This window comes from Cryptomeria japonica, chromosome 6, assembly GCF_030272615.1.
Source record: "Cryptomeria japonica chromosome 6, Sugi_1.0, whole genome shotgun sequence".
Lineage (NCBI taxonomy): Eukaryota > Viridiplantae > Streptophyta > Pinopsida > Cupressales > Cupressaceae > Cryptomeria > Cryptomeria japonica.
Window position 1 is genome coordinate 604,587,707 of NC_081410.1, and position 18,125 is coordinate 604,605,831.

The 18,125-nt window shown below is 36.5% G+C and overlaps 1 protein-coding gene across 1 annotated transcript; it reads left to right on the forward strand.

Annotated features, from left to right (window-relative positions):
* The first annotated feature begins 13,928 nt into the window (after positions 1–13,928).
* On the forward strand, positions 13,929–16,499 carry LOC131876735 (uncharacterized). Its single transcript, XM_059222200.1, has one exon. It carries the CDS (start codon positions 13,929–13,931, stop codon positions 16,497–16,499), a length of 2,571 nt encoding a protein of 856 aa, XP_059078183.1.
* Positions 16,500–18,125: the final 1,626 nt, after the last annotated feature.

Sequence of the window (18,125 nt, forward strand, 5' to 3'; positions counted from 1 at the left end):
GTTTATCACTCATCAAATTTACAATGTATGTGGTAGTCTCTGCAAAATCTGGGATGAACCTCCTTAGAAAATTTACCTCTCCAAAGAAGGATCTAATGACATTCCTACTTGATGGTAGAGTTAGCTATTGAATTTCTCTTACCCTCTTAGGATCTATTTTCACCCCTTCCTTAGAAACAATATGACCGAGCAACTTACCCTTTGTGACTCCAAATACCAACTTCTTCGGGTTCAAGAATACCCCATGCTCGCGACACCTTTGTAACACTTGTCTCAGGTCTCGCAGGTGATGTTTTCTTCTTTTTGAGAATACCGTTAAGTCATCCAGATATAAAACAATAATCTTATCCTTTAAGTGACCAAAAGACAAATCCATAGCACACTGAAATGTCTCTCCTGCATTAATCAAACCGAAAGGCATTTGATTATAGGCAAATGTACCCCAGGGAGTAATAAAGGCAGTTTTATGTTGATCATCATCCTGAACATTGATCTGGTTATATCCTTAAAATCCATTGAGCATCGACATCATCTTTGATCATGAAATTGTTTGTAGAATGTGGTCCATGGCTGGTAATGGATAGTTGTCTTTTAGGCTAGCTTGGTTTAGATTTCTAAAATCTATGCAGATCCTTATTTCTTTGTTTTTCTTTCTAAAATGTACAGTATTAGCTATCCATGTAGAATGATGGATGGGTATATAATCCTGGCTTTTAACATCTTATCCACTTCTTGAAATATAGCCTTAGCTACTTTTGGATTGAAGCTTCTAAGCTTTTTCCAGAAAGGGCTTACTCCAGGTTTCAGGGGAATCTAATGCTGGAATTTTCCCTCTCTGAAAATTTTAAGATCGTCATAGTGTTGGCATATGCACACTCCAATGAGACATTGTAGGAGATTTAAGGTTTTGTCATTGATGGAAACCTTACAATCCTATTACACCGGCGCTAGCAAGATCAGACTCTACACTGACACTGAGACCACCAGCATCAACAGAGAAAGGAAGCATACCGTTACAGAGGCGGATAGGATTTTTGTTATATTGTATTTTGTTTATTATTGTAAAATCTTTGTAAGCCGACTTGGCATCATTGTAAAAAGACTCTTATATAAGAGAGATCATTGTAGAACATTTGAAAGAAAGGAAGTAAGTAAGAAGATAATATATAGGCAAAATAAGGCAGACCTATTATGCGAATTATAGGTTAAGGGTTTATCTAAGAAGCAGAGTAGAAACTGGTACTGGATCTAGAATTATAGATGCTATTTTGAAGTAGTACAATATACTAGATTTGTATAATCCATCATTGTAAGTCAGTGAGACTTCCCATTGAGCAGTGAGCTATAGGCAGTTGGCCTTCCTGCATGTGCAGGCCCCTCTTGTAGCACTAATATTCTCTTATTGGCTAGTAAGTGAATATTGTAGGTCACAAATCCTACCAAGGTTTTTCCCACACTGGGTTTCCTCATTAAATCATTGTGTTATGGTGTGTTTTTCATGTGGTTGCCTTTAATTCTATTTATTGCATTATTTCTTGCATATCGGTACACTATTATAATATGTTCTGCATGTTTTAAGTTAAGAAATTCAATTCACCAATTAGCTACTAATTCACCCCCCCTCTTAGTATATGTGGGAATCCTAACAATTGGTATCATAGCTTGGTCCTCTATTTTCAGAAGCCTAACAACTTGAGGAAGATCTTGACAACGGTAGATATGGAAAATCTGATGAAGCAACTAGAAGCAGCTCTTTCAGACTATGATACGGAGAAATTAAAAAATATCAAACTAGAAGATGATCTAAAAGCTGCCCAGGATATCATTCAAACACTTCAAGAAAATCTTACCGTTTCAAGAAACAAGAGAAGAGAACTTTGTGAAAAGATGCGAAATGAGAATGATGAAAAAGAAACTCTTGATGATATGATAAACAAGCTGAAACAAGAGAACATGGCAACAAAGAATGAGATACAGGATATGACTATGAGAATTTGTAAAGAAATTGAAGATAGAAAGAAGAATGAAGAAGATTTGACCAGAAGACTAAGTGATGCTGCAAATGAAAACACAAGACTTAGTTATGAAAAAGATTTATTAAAGACAGATCTGATGCACACTCAGAATGACTCCAATGAATTGATGAGGTAGAAAGAAGTCTTAGAAAGAGAACTAGATACAACAAATCAAGATAAAGAAAAATTCAAGAAAAGCTCAGAGGAACTTGGTAACTTGCTGAAGAATCAAAAACCTAAAGGTGACACTTCTAAAATTGGCTTTGAAGTTGGTGAAAGCTCTGGTACTGCAAACACATAAGATCATAGCAAACCGGTAAGGCAACCTAATGCTTATAAATTCAATGGAAAATGCTTTAACTGTAATAAGTATGGTCATAGAGAAAATGAATGTAGATCTAGAAATTATTAGAATATCAACACACCCATTGGTCAATGTTCAAAATGCAACAAAGTTTGTCACAACTCTGAAAATTGTAGAATGAATGTGAGATGTTATGTTTGTGGAATATTTGGACACCTATCTAATCAATGTAGAACACAAACTGACATAGGTTATGGGAAAGCTATTCAGAAGAATAATGTGACTTGTTATGCATGTAACAAGATTGGGCATATTGCAAAATTTTGTAGAAGTAAAGGATTACCGACAGACAACAAAAGTTCTAGCTTGAAAGGTAAAGAAAAGGTTGAAGAGGTTAAGAAAGAATTCTCAAAACAATGGATTAGAAAGTTAGACCTAAATATTGTTGGGAATACTCCTCCACCGGTAGAACCAATCAATGCTTCATCGGCAGGACAGAGTGATGCTTCACCGGTAGGATAGAGTGATGCTCCACTGGCAGAAAGCTCTTCATCAAATTGAAGGAAATTTTCTTGAGGGTTTGGCAATCAATGAGACATATGCTATAATTCCCTTAGTTAATGGTGAGAAGTTGGAAATTACTTCTATATCGGTAGACAATGTTAAGTAACTACTTAACCGACATACATTAAATGTGGTAGATGGAAAATAAATATTATAAATTTGTGGTTTTTGGCTCCATTTCACTTCACCCAGATTTCAAACATTCAAAGAGCATGAAATTTGCAGAGCTAAGGGATTTCAAGCAAAGAGGCAAAGCACTTCAGAAATCAATCCATCCAAAGGCAAAAAAAGGTATTTATCATGGCATCCTCCTATGCACTTGAATTCATAGAAAACCCTATAGTAGTCGAGGTTATAAAACACCCTAGGCCCGTATTTCAACTAGTTCCCGAGGTAGCTAAGAAAGATGACAATGTAGGTGCTTTTTCCCAAATTCCAAAGGGAGTTATTTCTGCAGAAGATCCCCGAATATATATTCATTGCAACATAGAGGAATTAGGAGATGAAGAGATCAAAAGAATGTATAAGACTGTTATATGTGACAATTTCGGTAATGTAAAACTAGAACATAAAATTGTTGAAACCCTAGGATTCATTGAAATCCTCTGCATTCGTGAATTTCCCAAGGAGGTGATTAGGATAGTTTTAAGCAGGGTACATGGTTCATTCTTTTGGCTTGATTTAGTACACAAAATAACAAAGGAAGCTATGAAAGTAGTAACAGGGTTACCTTCCACTGGTAACAGACCAGACAAAACCAAGAAGGTCTCCAATGACCTAGTAATGAACTTAACTAGTGCAACATCAGACAAAAGGTCTTTGAGAGTTAATGATGTGACTAATATAAATGTGAGATTTGTTAGCATGATTTTAGGGTACAAATCAACTCATGCAAATAGACTTAACTCAGTTTCCAGTTTATGCATTAAAAGTGCTTATGACATGGTTAAAGACAATGTGAAAATTGATGTATGTGAATGGTTAAAAGATGAGTTGATTGATAACTTAGGCAAATTCAAGAAGGATAAGAAAGGAACATTTAGATTTGGAAATCTAATTGTATGCTTGATGCTGCACATAACTAAACAGGTTCCTGGTATTGGCCATAAGAATCTTGGATTTGATATACTGGTAGGAAAATAGTTGACAAACTTATTCAACAACATGGGTGAAAAGAAAGAAAAGAACATTCATGACTATTTTCAAGCACTAAAGGTTAGGATGAACAAAATAATCAGACTATCACAGAAAATTGTCAACAAATACAAGGATGATATATGTTTTATAATAAAAAAGGATGAGATCTAGATGGAAGCAGTCATCCCAAGAACAATCTGGGTAACAAAGATGGGTTATGAGACTGATGATCATATAATCGAAACTTATGCTAAAACACTTCTAGAAGCACCAAATGAACCAAAGGAAGAAGTATTTGGTAGTGTTGAAACCATAGAAAAACAAGTTCAATCTAAATAGAGAGTGGAAAAGGTTGAAACAGTTGTAAGAAGAGGTTCTAGACAAGCTAAGGCTACCAAAGAAGATGTATTGAAACAAACCGGTATCATGAGGATGAGTTAGGAACTCTATAGCCTGAGACTCACCTATTACCAGTAGTTACTTCTTCAGAGAGTGACATGCCTACAACTTTCAAAAGAGTTGTAAGGAAAAGGGATCCTTCACCGACATCCACACCTTCGCCTAGAAGGACTAGATAAAAACAACAGGCAGTGAGGTCACCGGTTAGAAAGACAACACCAAAGAAAAAGTTGACACCAAAGAAGAAGAAGACTAAACAAAACTTGGTGCCTCTTGACAAATTGCTATATGAAATCACAGAGGAAGGGAAACTCAAGAACATGGGAAAGGTCTATGATACACTGTCAGTAGATGACAAAGAACAAGTTGAAAATAGTGTTATCTTACACATGGACATCTATAAAAAGTTCTTAATGGAAGTAATAGATGATCTACCAGATGAATTGTTCAAAAGAATGGAAGCAAGAAGACAAGTTGTTGTAGAGGTTGATAAGAAAATTAAGATTGAAAAGTTACTTGTTGTTTATCTAGTAAACTCACCTAAGGAGATAGATGAATTAATTGTAGAAGCCAACCGGTTAGTATTCTCTACTGCACACTGGCATATTGCATTAATGGTTGGAAGAGTGAATGAAGTAACAGAGGAAACATAAAATGCATGGGACATATTTCTTGTTGAGAAAGAAAAACAGGAAGAATATAGGAACCTTAAACCAATAAAGGTATACCAGAAGGAGAGAGATAAAGGAAAAGGAAAGGTTGGTGGACCTCCGAGCATCAAAGTTAAAGATAACTTATCCCCACCACCTCAAATCACAACACCGGTAAAAACTACTGAAGATCAATTGACAGATGAGAGTATGGATGCAGAGGATACAAATCCTAATCTTGAGGTACTATACACAATTGATGTTGATACACAAAAGGTCAACATTGTGATAGATAAAGAAACAACTGGCAAAATAGATATGGCTAGTGAGCCACTGGTAATTGATAGCATTGACAATACTGAAAGGAAAGTTGAAGTTGATAACATAGAGCAACAAGTAGAGACTTAGATTGAGACTAAAACAGAGCAACAAATAGAGAGACAAGTAGAGCAACAGGCTCCGGAACAGGAACGGGTTCACATGGAAATAGTGCCACCAGTAATAGGAGAAGATCAAAAACCATTGCTTAAAGAAATGGAACCACAAACTGACCTACCAGAGGTCACTGCAAGCTTGGTTACTTCCTCCAATGGAAGAATTCAAAATGTTGGTTCCTCCTCAGTAGGCTACAAATCAACAAATGTAACTGAAGTACTTTTGGACTCCATAAAAAAGATAACATATTGTAGTTCACAGGCTTATAAAGATATAGATGACACAATCCCAATTTTGAAGGAAATAGCTCCTAACTGTAACATAGACAATAAGGATTCTTTAAAAGAACTTGATACTTTGTGTAAATACATCACTGAGAACACAATGACTATTGAGCAAATAAAGGAAGAGACATTGAAGAATAAGGTAGAAATTGAAAAGAAAAAATTCTTTGAAGATCAGATAAAGAAGTGTATACTAGGGAATTTGACACACTTCTACCGGAACTATGTAACTTATTAAAGGAATTTAAAACTCTATATAAAGATACTTGCAAGACAAACTTTTTGACAGTAGACATAGATAAGAAAATGAGCAAGGTACAGGATGAAATCAATAAACTTGCAAACAATTTTGTTAACTCACCTGATACATTATCAGTTTTTTAGCAAAGGATAACAAGCTTTGAGGAAGAATTACTTAAGTTAGAAAGAGAAAAGGAGAGAATAGTAAATAAAGCAAAGCATTTGAGACTAAGACTGAGTCCAAGATTGGACTATCTAGCATCATTACGGAAGGAAATATCTGAGGCACTAGTACAGAGACAGAGAACACAGACAGAGCATATGCAGCACCTCACCAGTACAGTTAAAAGAACAGAGACAACAATAAAGGACAACAAGAAGTTTATGGAAAGTATAAACTTGATTTTGGCAGATCTTTTGGAAATTGTAACTACCCAGTTACAAGGTTGAGTGAAACTACAACTCTACTAACATCTTGGCAGCCTTTGTCATTGATGGCAAAGGGGGAGTAGTAGTATGAGAAAATAACTAGTAGAAGACTTATCTGCTCAGGGGGAGCTCTTATATTTTTTGTAACAAATTTTTGGATTACAATTTTGGATACACTTTTGAATTTTCTCATGAGTGTTGCCATCAATGCCAAAGGGGGAGATTGTTGGCATATGCACACTCCAATGAGACATTGTAGGTGATTGAAGGTTTTATCATTGATGGTAACCTTACAATCCTATTACACTAGCAAGGCATTACATAGGCACTAGCAAGATTAGACTCTACACCGGCACTCAGACCATTGGCACCAGTAGAGAAAGGAAGCATAACGACACAGAGGCTGAAAGGATTTTTGTTATATTGTATTTTGTTTATTATTGTAAAATCTTTGTAAGTTCACTTGGCATCATTGTAAAAAGACTCTTATATAAGAGAGATCATTGTAGAACATTTGAAAGTAAGGAATTAATTAAGAAGATCATATATAGGTGAAATAAGGCAGACCTATTATGCGAATTATAGGTTAAGGGTTTATGTAAGAAGCAAAGCAGAAACCGGTACTGGATCTAGCATTATAGATGCCATTCTGAAGTAGTACAAGATACTGGATTTGTATAATCCATCATTGTAAGTCAGTGAGACTTCCCATTGAGTAGTGAGCTCTAGCCAGTTGGCCTTCCTGCATGTGCAGGCCCCTCCTGTAGAAATAATATTCTCTTATTGGCTAGTAACTGAATATTGTGGGTCACAAATCCCACCGAGGTTTTTCCCACAATGGGTTTCCTCATTAAATCATTGTGTTATGGTGTTTTTTTAATGTGGTTGTCTTTAATTCTTTTTATTGCATTATTTCTTGTATACCGGTACACTGTTATAATATGTTCTGCATGTTTTAAATTAAGAAATTCAATTCGCCAGTTAAATACTGATTCATCCCCCCCTCTCGGTATCTGTGGGAGTCCTAACACATAGCACCAAGAAAACACATCCTTGAACTCCAACAAGAGACTAATGAACCTCTCCTTTTCTGTAGGTGTACAACACTTTCCTAGATTGATATATTTAGGTTCATTTTCGGTACCGATGTTGATCTTTTCATAACCTCCAATATCCTGAACCTTCGGGGACTTATCACCTATATTCTTCTTGTAGGTGTCATGAAAATCAAGCAAACACCTCAATGAAACCAACCCTTTAGGAATCTTGTTTCCTTTCAACTCCATGGTTCCATCAGGAAACTCCCTGGCTCATTTAGGTGAAAATTCTTTGCACTCTACATCTAAACCTTCAAAATACATGGCAAAAAACATGTCTACTCTTTTCATAAAATTATTGATTTGTTTATCTTTTTGAAACACCTACTAAAAATCAGAGTTGCCTGGGACACTGGGCCAATGCATCAACTATACCCTATAAATATCATCAACAAATTTAGGATGTGGGATGAGCAATGAGGCTGAGACTGCTAATGAAACTGCTTTTGAATTCAGTTCCCTAGGTATTGCTTCAATGGAAAACACATCGAAATCTTTGATTTCGTCCCAAACTCTATTCTGATAGTGTTTCAACCTTTCATTTTTAACACTAAACAACCCTCTGACCTATTTTACAATTAGTTCAGCATCTCCTTTAACCCATAAGAGTTTCACTCCCAATCTCTTATCTTTGGCTAAACCTAACAACAAAGCCTCATACTCAGCCGTATTGTTGGTATTTTTGAATTCTAATTTAAAAGAGAAAGGAATATGATTGCCAAAAGGTGGGATTAACATACCCCTACACCTGAACCTAATGATGCACAACTACCATCAAAATCCATTAACCACAAGCTTTCTTCTCCCTCGGGTTATGATGGATCTTCCACTACCTCATTATCTAACAAAATCATGTAGCTTCCAAATTGACAATCATGATATAGAATTTGAGCTCGTGGGTCATTAGAAAGGTAAACAGTGAATTTAGACTTTGACTTAGGCTGCAGAATGACTCGCTATTTTCCAATGGGGATTGTAGCTTGAGACCAATCCATTTTAATTTCACCACCTAAATCCCTACAAAAAGTATGACTTAGCAACATGCCGTAGCTAGCTGGGATGTCGGCTACCAGAATAGTCAACTTAATTTTTTTATCTTGATGGGAAGCAAGAACTACTCGAACATCCTTAATTTGTCCTAGCAGAGGAATTTGTTTTCAATCCATAGAATAACATCTGCCGAAAGTTTTTGTCAAGGACAACCCTAATGCTTTAGCCACTGCAGAAGGCATAATATTTTTAGATGCACCTGAATCTATAATACAATTATTCAACTTGTGACCATTTATGAATAATGGTATGCAAAAGGGTTCTAGTTTTGACTCAAGGGCAGGTACAAAATCATCTATTTGAAGAGCAGTTATTTCAGGCTTTTTTGCATAAGCCACAGGGTGAACCTATTCATTACTACATGAGGGCAATATGGCATTTACTGGCCCATTGTACATTATTCCCTTTTACAAACTATACAAGGCTATCTCATTCTTTAGGATTTAGCTTAAAGTACTCGGTAGGTGTAACTTGAATTTGAGATGATTTGCAAAATTCTACAATATCAAATGAACTTTCTTTTTCAACAGACTTTAAAAATGAAGGTTCTTACAATTTTTTATCATTGTTATGAAAATTTGGGTCAATCCCCTTACCTTTGAAAGCCATAGCAGATGATGAAGAAACACCCCAAGGTTTTACATTTTGTTGATTTCTTGTGAGCACAATGCATGAAGGATCTTCTAAAGTAACCAAAATATCACCTCCTCTTTCCGAATTAGACTCATATTCAAGGAAATGGATTTCATAGTCGCTAGGTTACTTTAAAGATTCTTCTTCACCCCACTCATTTGAGGTATCTTTATAATTCATCAATTGTGTGTAATGCACCATCTCAGGACAAGAAATACCATCATGTTCATCAGTGAGATGAAAAAGACACATACTCCCTTTAGGCAGAGGTGCTTCAACTGCTAATCTTTGTAGAGAAGGGGGTGATTGCAGAGTCTTGTTCCCATAGCCCAAAGATTGGTTTGTATTCCTCCTAGGTACATCTTGATAGGGAGATGGGTATGAGGTGCTGGCTTTAGGCAATTGTCTTTTAAGGGTAATTACATCATTCATTAGTCGTTGGATTACAGGGTTAGAGGAAGTTGAAGGTTGGGCAATGGGTGTCTATACCTCTCTTTTCCATTTACTTGTCATGATTAAATCATCTTCCAGCTCAACTGCAAGTGTTTTGGGAGCATTTAAATCTGCAACTCTTTGCTTGCGAATAAGGAAACCTATTTCTGAAGGCATAAAATTGATAAAGAAACTTAAGATTATCATCTGAGGCCTTTTGATTAACTAGAATTTTGTGCACAATCTTATCAAATTTTTGCTACAAAGTCCCTCATAGATTCTAGAATTTCTTTCTTTAACTGGGCCAATTGAGCAAGGAGAGAATGTTCATCTTTAGCCAATTTGAATCTTGCCTCAAACCTTGTTTTTAGATCTTGTGAGGTTGTTATCACACTATTTGGTAAGTGATAAAACCAATCTGCTGCTACTACAGTTAGTGTCCGGGCAAAAAATCTCAGAGCGACATCTTCATGTTGAACCGCTATTATCCCACAAGCCACATTGAATGCATTCAGGTTCTCATCAATGGTGATTTTTCCATCTCCACTAAATTTTGGCAAGTGATCTCTAGCACCTTTGGGTAAGGGATTGAGACTCAAACCTAAGTTCAATGGACCTATAGCAAAACCCCAAGGATTATTTACTACCATTGGAAGCATGATATTGAGTGGAGTCGGGTTGATTATATTTGGTAAATCAATACCATGCAAAGTCAGAGCTTGACAAACTAAGGACATAGGAGATGATGGTGATGGGGAAGGAGGCCTACTTCTTTCCCTTCTTTGAGGTGAGAAAGTGGGTTAAAAATTTAGGTTTTGTAACTCCTAAAAAATAGAGTCAACTACCCCCTCCCTTCTTTGGGACCTAGTATATCTCTTTAACTCCAGTCTTGCAACTAGGTGACTAGTCTTGCAACTAGGTGACTAGTCTTATGATCCAACTCCCCAGCAGAGTCACCAAAAATCTATTGGTTAACAGATTTCTCCCTTTCTTGAAATCTTAACAATTATCTTCCTTAGGCAAAAAAAATATAACTCTATTTTGTCCTTTACAAAGGAAACAAACTACCAACAATTGGATGAATTAATAAAAATTCAACCTTTGCATTAGAGGGCAGCTCCTCATATGATTTGCAATGAATTTACTATACAAATGAAATGCTAATACTTTTTACCAGAAAGCATTGAAAGGCTTCAACTTTCATCTGTCAACACAAAATAAATGCCTTCCAAACTGAGAACATAGAAAATTTTCTGGAAGAACTTTTAATGAGAGTTCACAGACTTTGATTTACAAACATTTTCACAATATTAATTCAAAGTATAGTAGAGGCTCAACAATACTGAAGGGTGATCGATACTCTCTCATGCCTCACAGGGAAAGGGGGATTAGGCAAACCAATATGTGCAAGTCTTTTAACAACTAATGATAACCAGGAATTAAGGAAAATACAGAGATAATTGATCACAAAATTATATCATGCCCATAACAACTTCTCAATAAGTATTATTAATCTTCAAACACACTGATTTAAATATTGCATAGCATAGTATTTCATTGATAATCAACCATTGTATTTTCAAACAATTCATATGAGAACCAAAATATTATCTCCTGCTCCTCAAAATCACAGTTTTTCGGAACCCTTACAAAGACAATCTTTTCAGTTTAAGTAGCTTCTGACATCATAGTTTTTTACATAATCAAATTACATTTTACTTTTGATCATAGTTAAAGAAACCATTTATAACAATAGGAAAGAGAACTAAATCAATAGCCACTATGAGGCTGACACCTCATCTTTGGATTAACTATGCTTCCACTGCGGTAGAAGAGACTGTAGATATGTCCTGCTTTGCTGCAGAACCACGCCATTCCAAGTGCACCACCAAGAAGTTCAAGATGACCTAAAAATAAGGAACACCAATATGCTGGATTCTCTACTTCCACACCTCTTTGTCCATGTTTACTTGTGCTACTTTTTCCTTGTGTACCTCCAAATGGTCAGAATAGACTATGAGCATTGATTTGATCCTTTCCACCTTTGAGAAGTCATTTGTGGTCAAGGATTTCATCATCTGAATGAATTGAATTATTTCCTCAAAGATCTTAGTCATGTCCACACCTTCCCCAATTGTCTTGGCACCATCCTTCATGAGCTAGATGTCAATGCACTTGAGATCCTTCTGTATTGTATCGATCAAGTCTGTCAATCCTCTAAGCAATTTGGTGGATTCTTTGTGACCTTGCTCGATGATCGAGTTGCGCCACTCCACATTCTTCCTTGACACATACAATACATTGTTATCTAGATTCTCTACCGTTTTTTCATCCAAGAACTTCATCACCCCATATTTTGGTATATCATTCATTTGTGCAAGGATTGCTACCCATTTGATCCTTTCTTTCTCCCAAGCCACTGTTTCCAGTTCTAGTTCCTTACTCATAGTTTCAACATCTTTATAAACTTTAACCAGATTAACGATATAATTTGATCCCTGTTGCATTATAAGGTCCAACCATTTATTGAGCATTTATGTAACTACTATGTTCCATTGAACCTCGTCTAACATTTTTTGGTTGGCCAGAGATTTAGGGTCGAGTGATACCGGTATCTGTGACAATGGTTTGGAGTTTGGATTATGGATGGCATTGATATACTCAACCATCTGAGTAACAGCTTGCTTCAGTAATCATTTATACCCACTTGATATACTCATGACCCCACATTTTGTAATCATTTATACCTTCCATTTATAATAAATGATTCATTATTTAATAATTACGTTCTAGTTTTTAAAAGTAACGTTACTATAAAATATTATTAAAAATATATAATTATTAATACATAATTTTTTATTATATACAATGGATGCTATAAAATAAATACACAAGACTAATATTTATCACCATGCGATAAACACATATTTAAAAAGGATGTTTAACATATTTATCAAATGCGATATTAACATATTTAAAAAGGATGTTTATTAAAAAATCAAGACACATTACAAATCGATAAAACCTTAAACTATCGGGTAGGGGCAACTAGCATGGCAAACAACGCAGGGATAAAACAGACAACGACGCGTCGTTTTAAGACGCCAAAATGGGTTGCGGAAGAACCAGGGTGACTCCCCGAAAATGCCACCTCACCCTTAGGGGTCGCGACTCTTGGAGGGGTCCACGCGAAGGGTATTAAAAGGCTAATGCAGGGCGGAAAACGGGGGTAAGAAAGAGAGAAGTATAGGAACGGAAGGAAGAAAAAAGGCGGAGAAAGAAATGCAGGCAGACACAGGGACGAGGGCATTTCGGGTAGAAAGGACTGCGCGCAGGAAACAGGTAAGTCCGATATCCATTAAGTATATTTCATAGTAAAAGTAATTTTTAAAAATAGTAATTTCGATAGATAATATATAAAATGTTAATGTGAAATAATAGTATAAGGGTTTTCATTAAATACATTGTATGTTATATTAAAGGTAGATAAATAATATAGTTAATATAAAATAACAAATATATATATATATATATATATATATATATATAAATGTGTGTGTGTGTGTGTGTGTGTGTGTGTGAATCATCATGGATGAACAAGTTATTAAATAGCTTAATAAATGAACTAATCAATAAACCACAACTCCTGACTAAGGAAACAACATCATTATGTAATTAAGGGTTAATCGATATAATATGCATTACCTTTAAATTATGAATAATATGAATAAAGCAATTACATATTTAAAACTAGTGGGGTAGATGAGGAATTAGGCAACAGGGATAGCAGGAACTAGGCCTCTGTCAGGTAGCCCACCCACTGCAATTGACAAAAGGGCTTCTAGCAGGAGGGCCAAGGGGGTATGTACCGTCCTTGGGCCTGATAAGCCAGGAACTAGGCCTCTGTCAGGTAGCCCACCCACTGCAGTTGACAAAAGGGCTTCTAGCAGGAGGGCCAAGGGGGTATGTACCGTCCTTGGGCCTGATAAGCGCTACGGGCATCCTAAGGTAGCTTATCCCTTTATTCCACTAGGAATTAAACATGTAGTTGACTTATTGATATCTAATAAACTCAAATGAATTTTAGATGAATTATACCCTAGATGAGTTAATCAATCATTAAAAAATCATTGTTTACGTGTTTTCTTAGATTTGCGAAGTTGGGACATTACAATTGGTATCAGAGCCTGATTCTGCCATCCTGTTAAGGGTTGTTAATGCAAACTTATCAAAGGAGAACCAGAGGAAGTAGTAACCACATGGGTGAACCATTGGAAAATGAACTTAGAACATTCATGGAAAACAATGATAGAAAAACTCAAGCTCTAATGGAGCAAAATGAAAAAACAAGTCAGGCTTTTCTTCAAGCCTTACAAGATATGAATACTACCATGAACACTCTTAGAAATCATTCCAATGGCAGAGAAGAAAATTCTAATCATTCTGAAAACACTCATAATACATCTTCCAGCTGCAGAATACAAAAACCCAATTTCCTACCTAGAGAGGGAAATAATAGGGAAGAAACAAATAACTCCTCCATGAATAATACAGAAGAAATAGCCATGGCCTATGCTAAATTAGGGCCAGAAGTAAGAGAGATTGTATCTTTTAGGGAGTTTTGTGAAGCAAAGAAAAATGAGACCCCTAGGAGAAAACCATTTAGCAGGGATCTAAAACACAAAGTAAATAAACTATCAATACCTAACTTTGATGGCTCCGGAAAAATATCAGCCCAAGCATGGATACAAAAACTTAATACATACTTAAATCTCAACCCCATGACAGAAAATGATGCAGTTCAATTTGCCATTTTACACCTAGAAGGTTTAGCCCATGAGTGGTGGTATCATGGCACCCTCACACAAGGTCATGATGGTATAACTACATATGACGAGTTCACTCAGAAACTCATTAAGAGATTTGAGAGGAAACACCCACAAAAAGATTTCAAAGAATTAACCCTCTTAAGACAAAGGGGAACAGTGGAGGAATACATCACTGAATTTCAAAAAATTTCCATAAGGGTCTCAGGAGTGGATGAGGACAGGCTCACCTATCTTTTTGTGGAGGGACTCAAAGACTCCATTAAAGGATTGATGAGAGCATTAAAACCTCCTACTCTAGACGATGCCATAGATAAAGCATTGGGCCTAGAAGACACTTCAACTTGGGAGAAACCCTCCAAAACATTCACTAAAAATACACATACTAAAGAATGGCCTAGGAAGGGAAACACCTTTAAAGAAAGGGAAGAGAGTAAAAGAAAGAACGTATGTTACCATTGTCATGAGAAATGGGAATATGGTCACAGTTGCAAAGAAGGAAATGAAATAGATATGCTTAAGAAAAAATGGCTATGCTTTAAGTGCAAAGAAAAGTGGCAACCGGGTCACATATGTGGGAGGAAGAGCCAAGCCCACAACTTGGAAGCCTTATCTAGTGATGAGGAAGAAGAACTCAATGAACCCCCAAGCAAAAGAGGAAAAATTACTGAAGATGTGCAAGTATCATTAGCCGCAATTTCCGTAGCTTCAAAACACCATCCATTCAGAATCAAAAGTATGATCAAAGGGAAAAGAGTAATTGCGCTCCTGGATAGCGGGGCTACCCACAACTTTATTGATAAAAGTTTGGTAAAAAGATTGAAGCTGACAACACAAGAGTTTAAGGGTTTCCAAGTAGCTCTTGCAGACGGATCCACTTCCTCATGTAACAAAAAAATCCCTCAATTAAACATAACATTAGGGAAACACCCTACCAAAGAAGATTTTTATGTGGTAGAGTTAGGGGATTCAGATGTAATCCTAGGAATTCCATGGATACATTCCTTGGGAAGATTCTACCTCGATCACCCCAAATTGGAGTTATGTTTCACTCAAAATGGACAGGAAGTATTAATCCAAGGGTTGCATGATGGCACAACCAGAATGGTAACTTCCAAAAAGATGGAAAGGATTTTTAGACGTAGCCAAGGAGAGTGGGCTGCCCAATGCATGGTACTAGACAAAAATTCAAACCAAGGGGAAGCCATTCATGTTGATATTAAACCCATTATTAAAAAACATAAAAAAGTGTTTGAGGATATCCCAAAAGGACTGCCACCCAAGAGAGGATTTGAACACACTATTGAACTTGAAGAAGGTGTAAAACCAGTAATCACCACCCCTTATCACCATCCAAGGGGCTATAAGGAAGAAATTGAGAAAGCTATCAAAGAGCTTCTAGAAATGGGGCACATTCAACCTAGCTCCAGTCCTTTCGCCTCCTCTGTTGTATTGGTGAAAAAGAAGAATGGGACCATGCGGATGTGCATTGATTATAGAGCACTCAATAAGAAGACTATAAAGAACCGATACCCTATCCCTAGGGTGGACGAACTTATAGATGAATTACATGGAGCAGTATACTTTTCAAAAATAGATTTGAGATCGGGATACCATCAGATAAGAGTGAGGAAGGAAGATGTTCCCAAAACAGCTTTTCGATGCCACTATGGCCACTTTGAGTTTTTGGTCCTTCCATTTGGCCTTACAAATGCCCCTGCCACCTTCCAGTCATGCATGAATCACATCTTCAGGGGACAGTTGAGGAAGTTCTTGTTAGTATTTTTTGACGATATATTGATTTACAGCAAAACTTGGGAAGCACACTTGAGGCACATAGATGAAATATTGGGCCTACTTGAACAACATTCTCTTTTTGCCAAAATGTCAAAATGTGAGTTTGGGATGGAAGAAATTTTGTATCTTGGTCATAAGATCAGCACCCATGGAGTTAAGGTGGATGAAGAAAAAATTGAAGCCATCAAAAATTGGCCAAGGCCCTGAACCCTCACTCATCTCAGAGGTTTCCTAGGTTTATGCAGTTACTATAGAAGATTTGTTAAAGGATTTTCAAAGCTAACTTCTCCTTTAACCAATTTAACTAAGAAGGGAGCATTCTTATGGTCAGATGAAGCCCAATCCGCATTTGAAAAACTTAAAGAGGTAATGAGTACTTGCCCGGTTTTAGCAATTCCGGACTTTTCAGCACCTTTTGAGCTTTATTGTGATGCCTCAGGAGAAGGCATTGGAGCCGTCTTAATGCAAAAGAAACATCCCATAGCCTTTGAAAGCAGGAAACTTAGAGACACAGAAAGAACCTATTCAGTTTATGATAAAGAAATGCTAGCTATTATGCATGCATTAGAGAAGTTCAGACAATACCTGATATGTGGGAAGTTTATAGTTAAAACTGATCATAACAGTTTGAAGTTTTTTCTCAATCAAAAAGATTTGAATGATAGACAACAGAAATGGGTGAGTAAACTTCAAGCATATAATTTCGACATAGAATATATGAAAGGGAAATATAATGTTGTGGCAGATGCTCTTTCAAGGAAACCTTACTTGGGGTCCTTATCAGTCCTATCTATAGATTGGAAGACAGCTCTAAGTACTGAATATGCCAAAGACAAATTCTCTAGCAACATTCTAGAGGGAAAAGAAACAGATGAAAATTACCGGGTAATTGATGACCTCATTCTCTACAAAAACAGAATCTATGTTCCATCAGGGTCAAATATGAAAAAAGACATTATAAGGACTTATCATGACCTTCCTTTAGCAGGTCATCAAGGGTATTATAAAACCTACAAGCAGATCAGAGAAAGATTTTCATGGAAAGGGTTAAAGGAAGATGTACTGAAACACACCCAAGAATGTATGGTGTGTCAAAGAAATAAAGAAGAACACACTTTCCCTTTAGGATTACTCCAACCACTACCAATTCCAAATCAAAAGTGGGAGAGTATATCTATGGACTTCATAACAGGACTTCCAAAGGTATAGAATAAAGACTGCATTTTTCTAGTAGTAGACAGATTAACAAAATATGCACATTTTATGGCCATTCCTTCAAGTTTTGGAGCATCTCACGTAGCTGACATCTTCTTTAAATAAATCTTCAAGCTACACGGTTTACCCAAAAATATTGTGAGTGACAGAGATAGACGATTTCTTAGCATATTTTGGCAAGAACTATTTAAACTAGCAGGGACAGAATTAACTCCAAGTACCAGTTATCATCCATAGACCAATGGGCAAACAGAAATAGTAAACAAATGGATAGAAGGTTATCTAAGGAATTATGTTTCAGGTCAGCAGAATGCTTGGGTCAAATGGCTGCATCTTGGGGAGTATTGTTACAACACAACCCATCATATGTCAATTCGAATGAGTCCCTTTAAAGCCCTCTACGGGTATGAAGCAACGTCCTTTGGGGATCTCATCCGATCAGAAAGTCATGTACCAGGTGCAAAAGATTACCTCCAGCAAAATACAGATATCATGAATGCCCTTAAAGATAATCTTCACCAAGCACAGAACCAATAGAAACTGTATGCGGACAAAAAAAGGATTGAAAGATCATTTGAAGTAGGAGACTTGGTATTCTTGAGACTCCAACCTTATAAG

Coding starts and splice junctions, on each gene's coding strand:
- LOC131876735 (XM_059222200.1), top strand. CDS start 13,929: ATGGGTGAACCATTGGAAAATGAACTTAGAACATTCATGGAAAACAAT.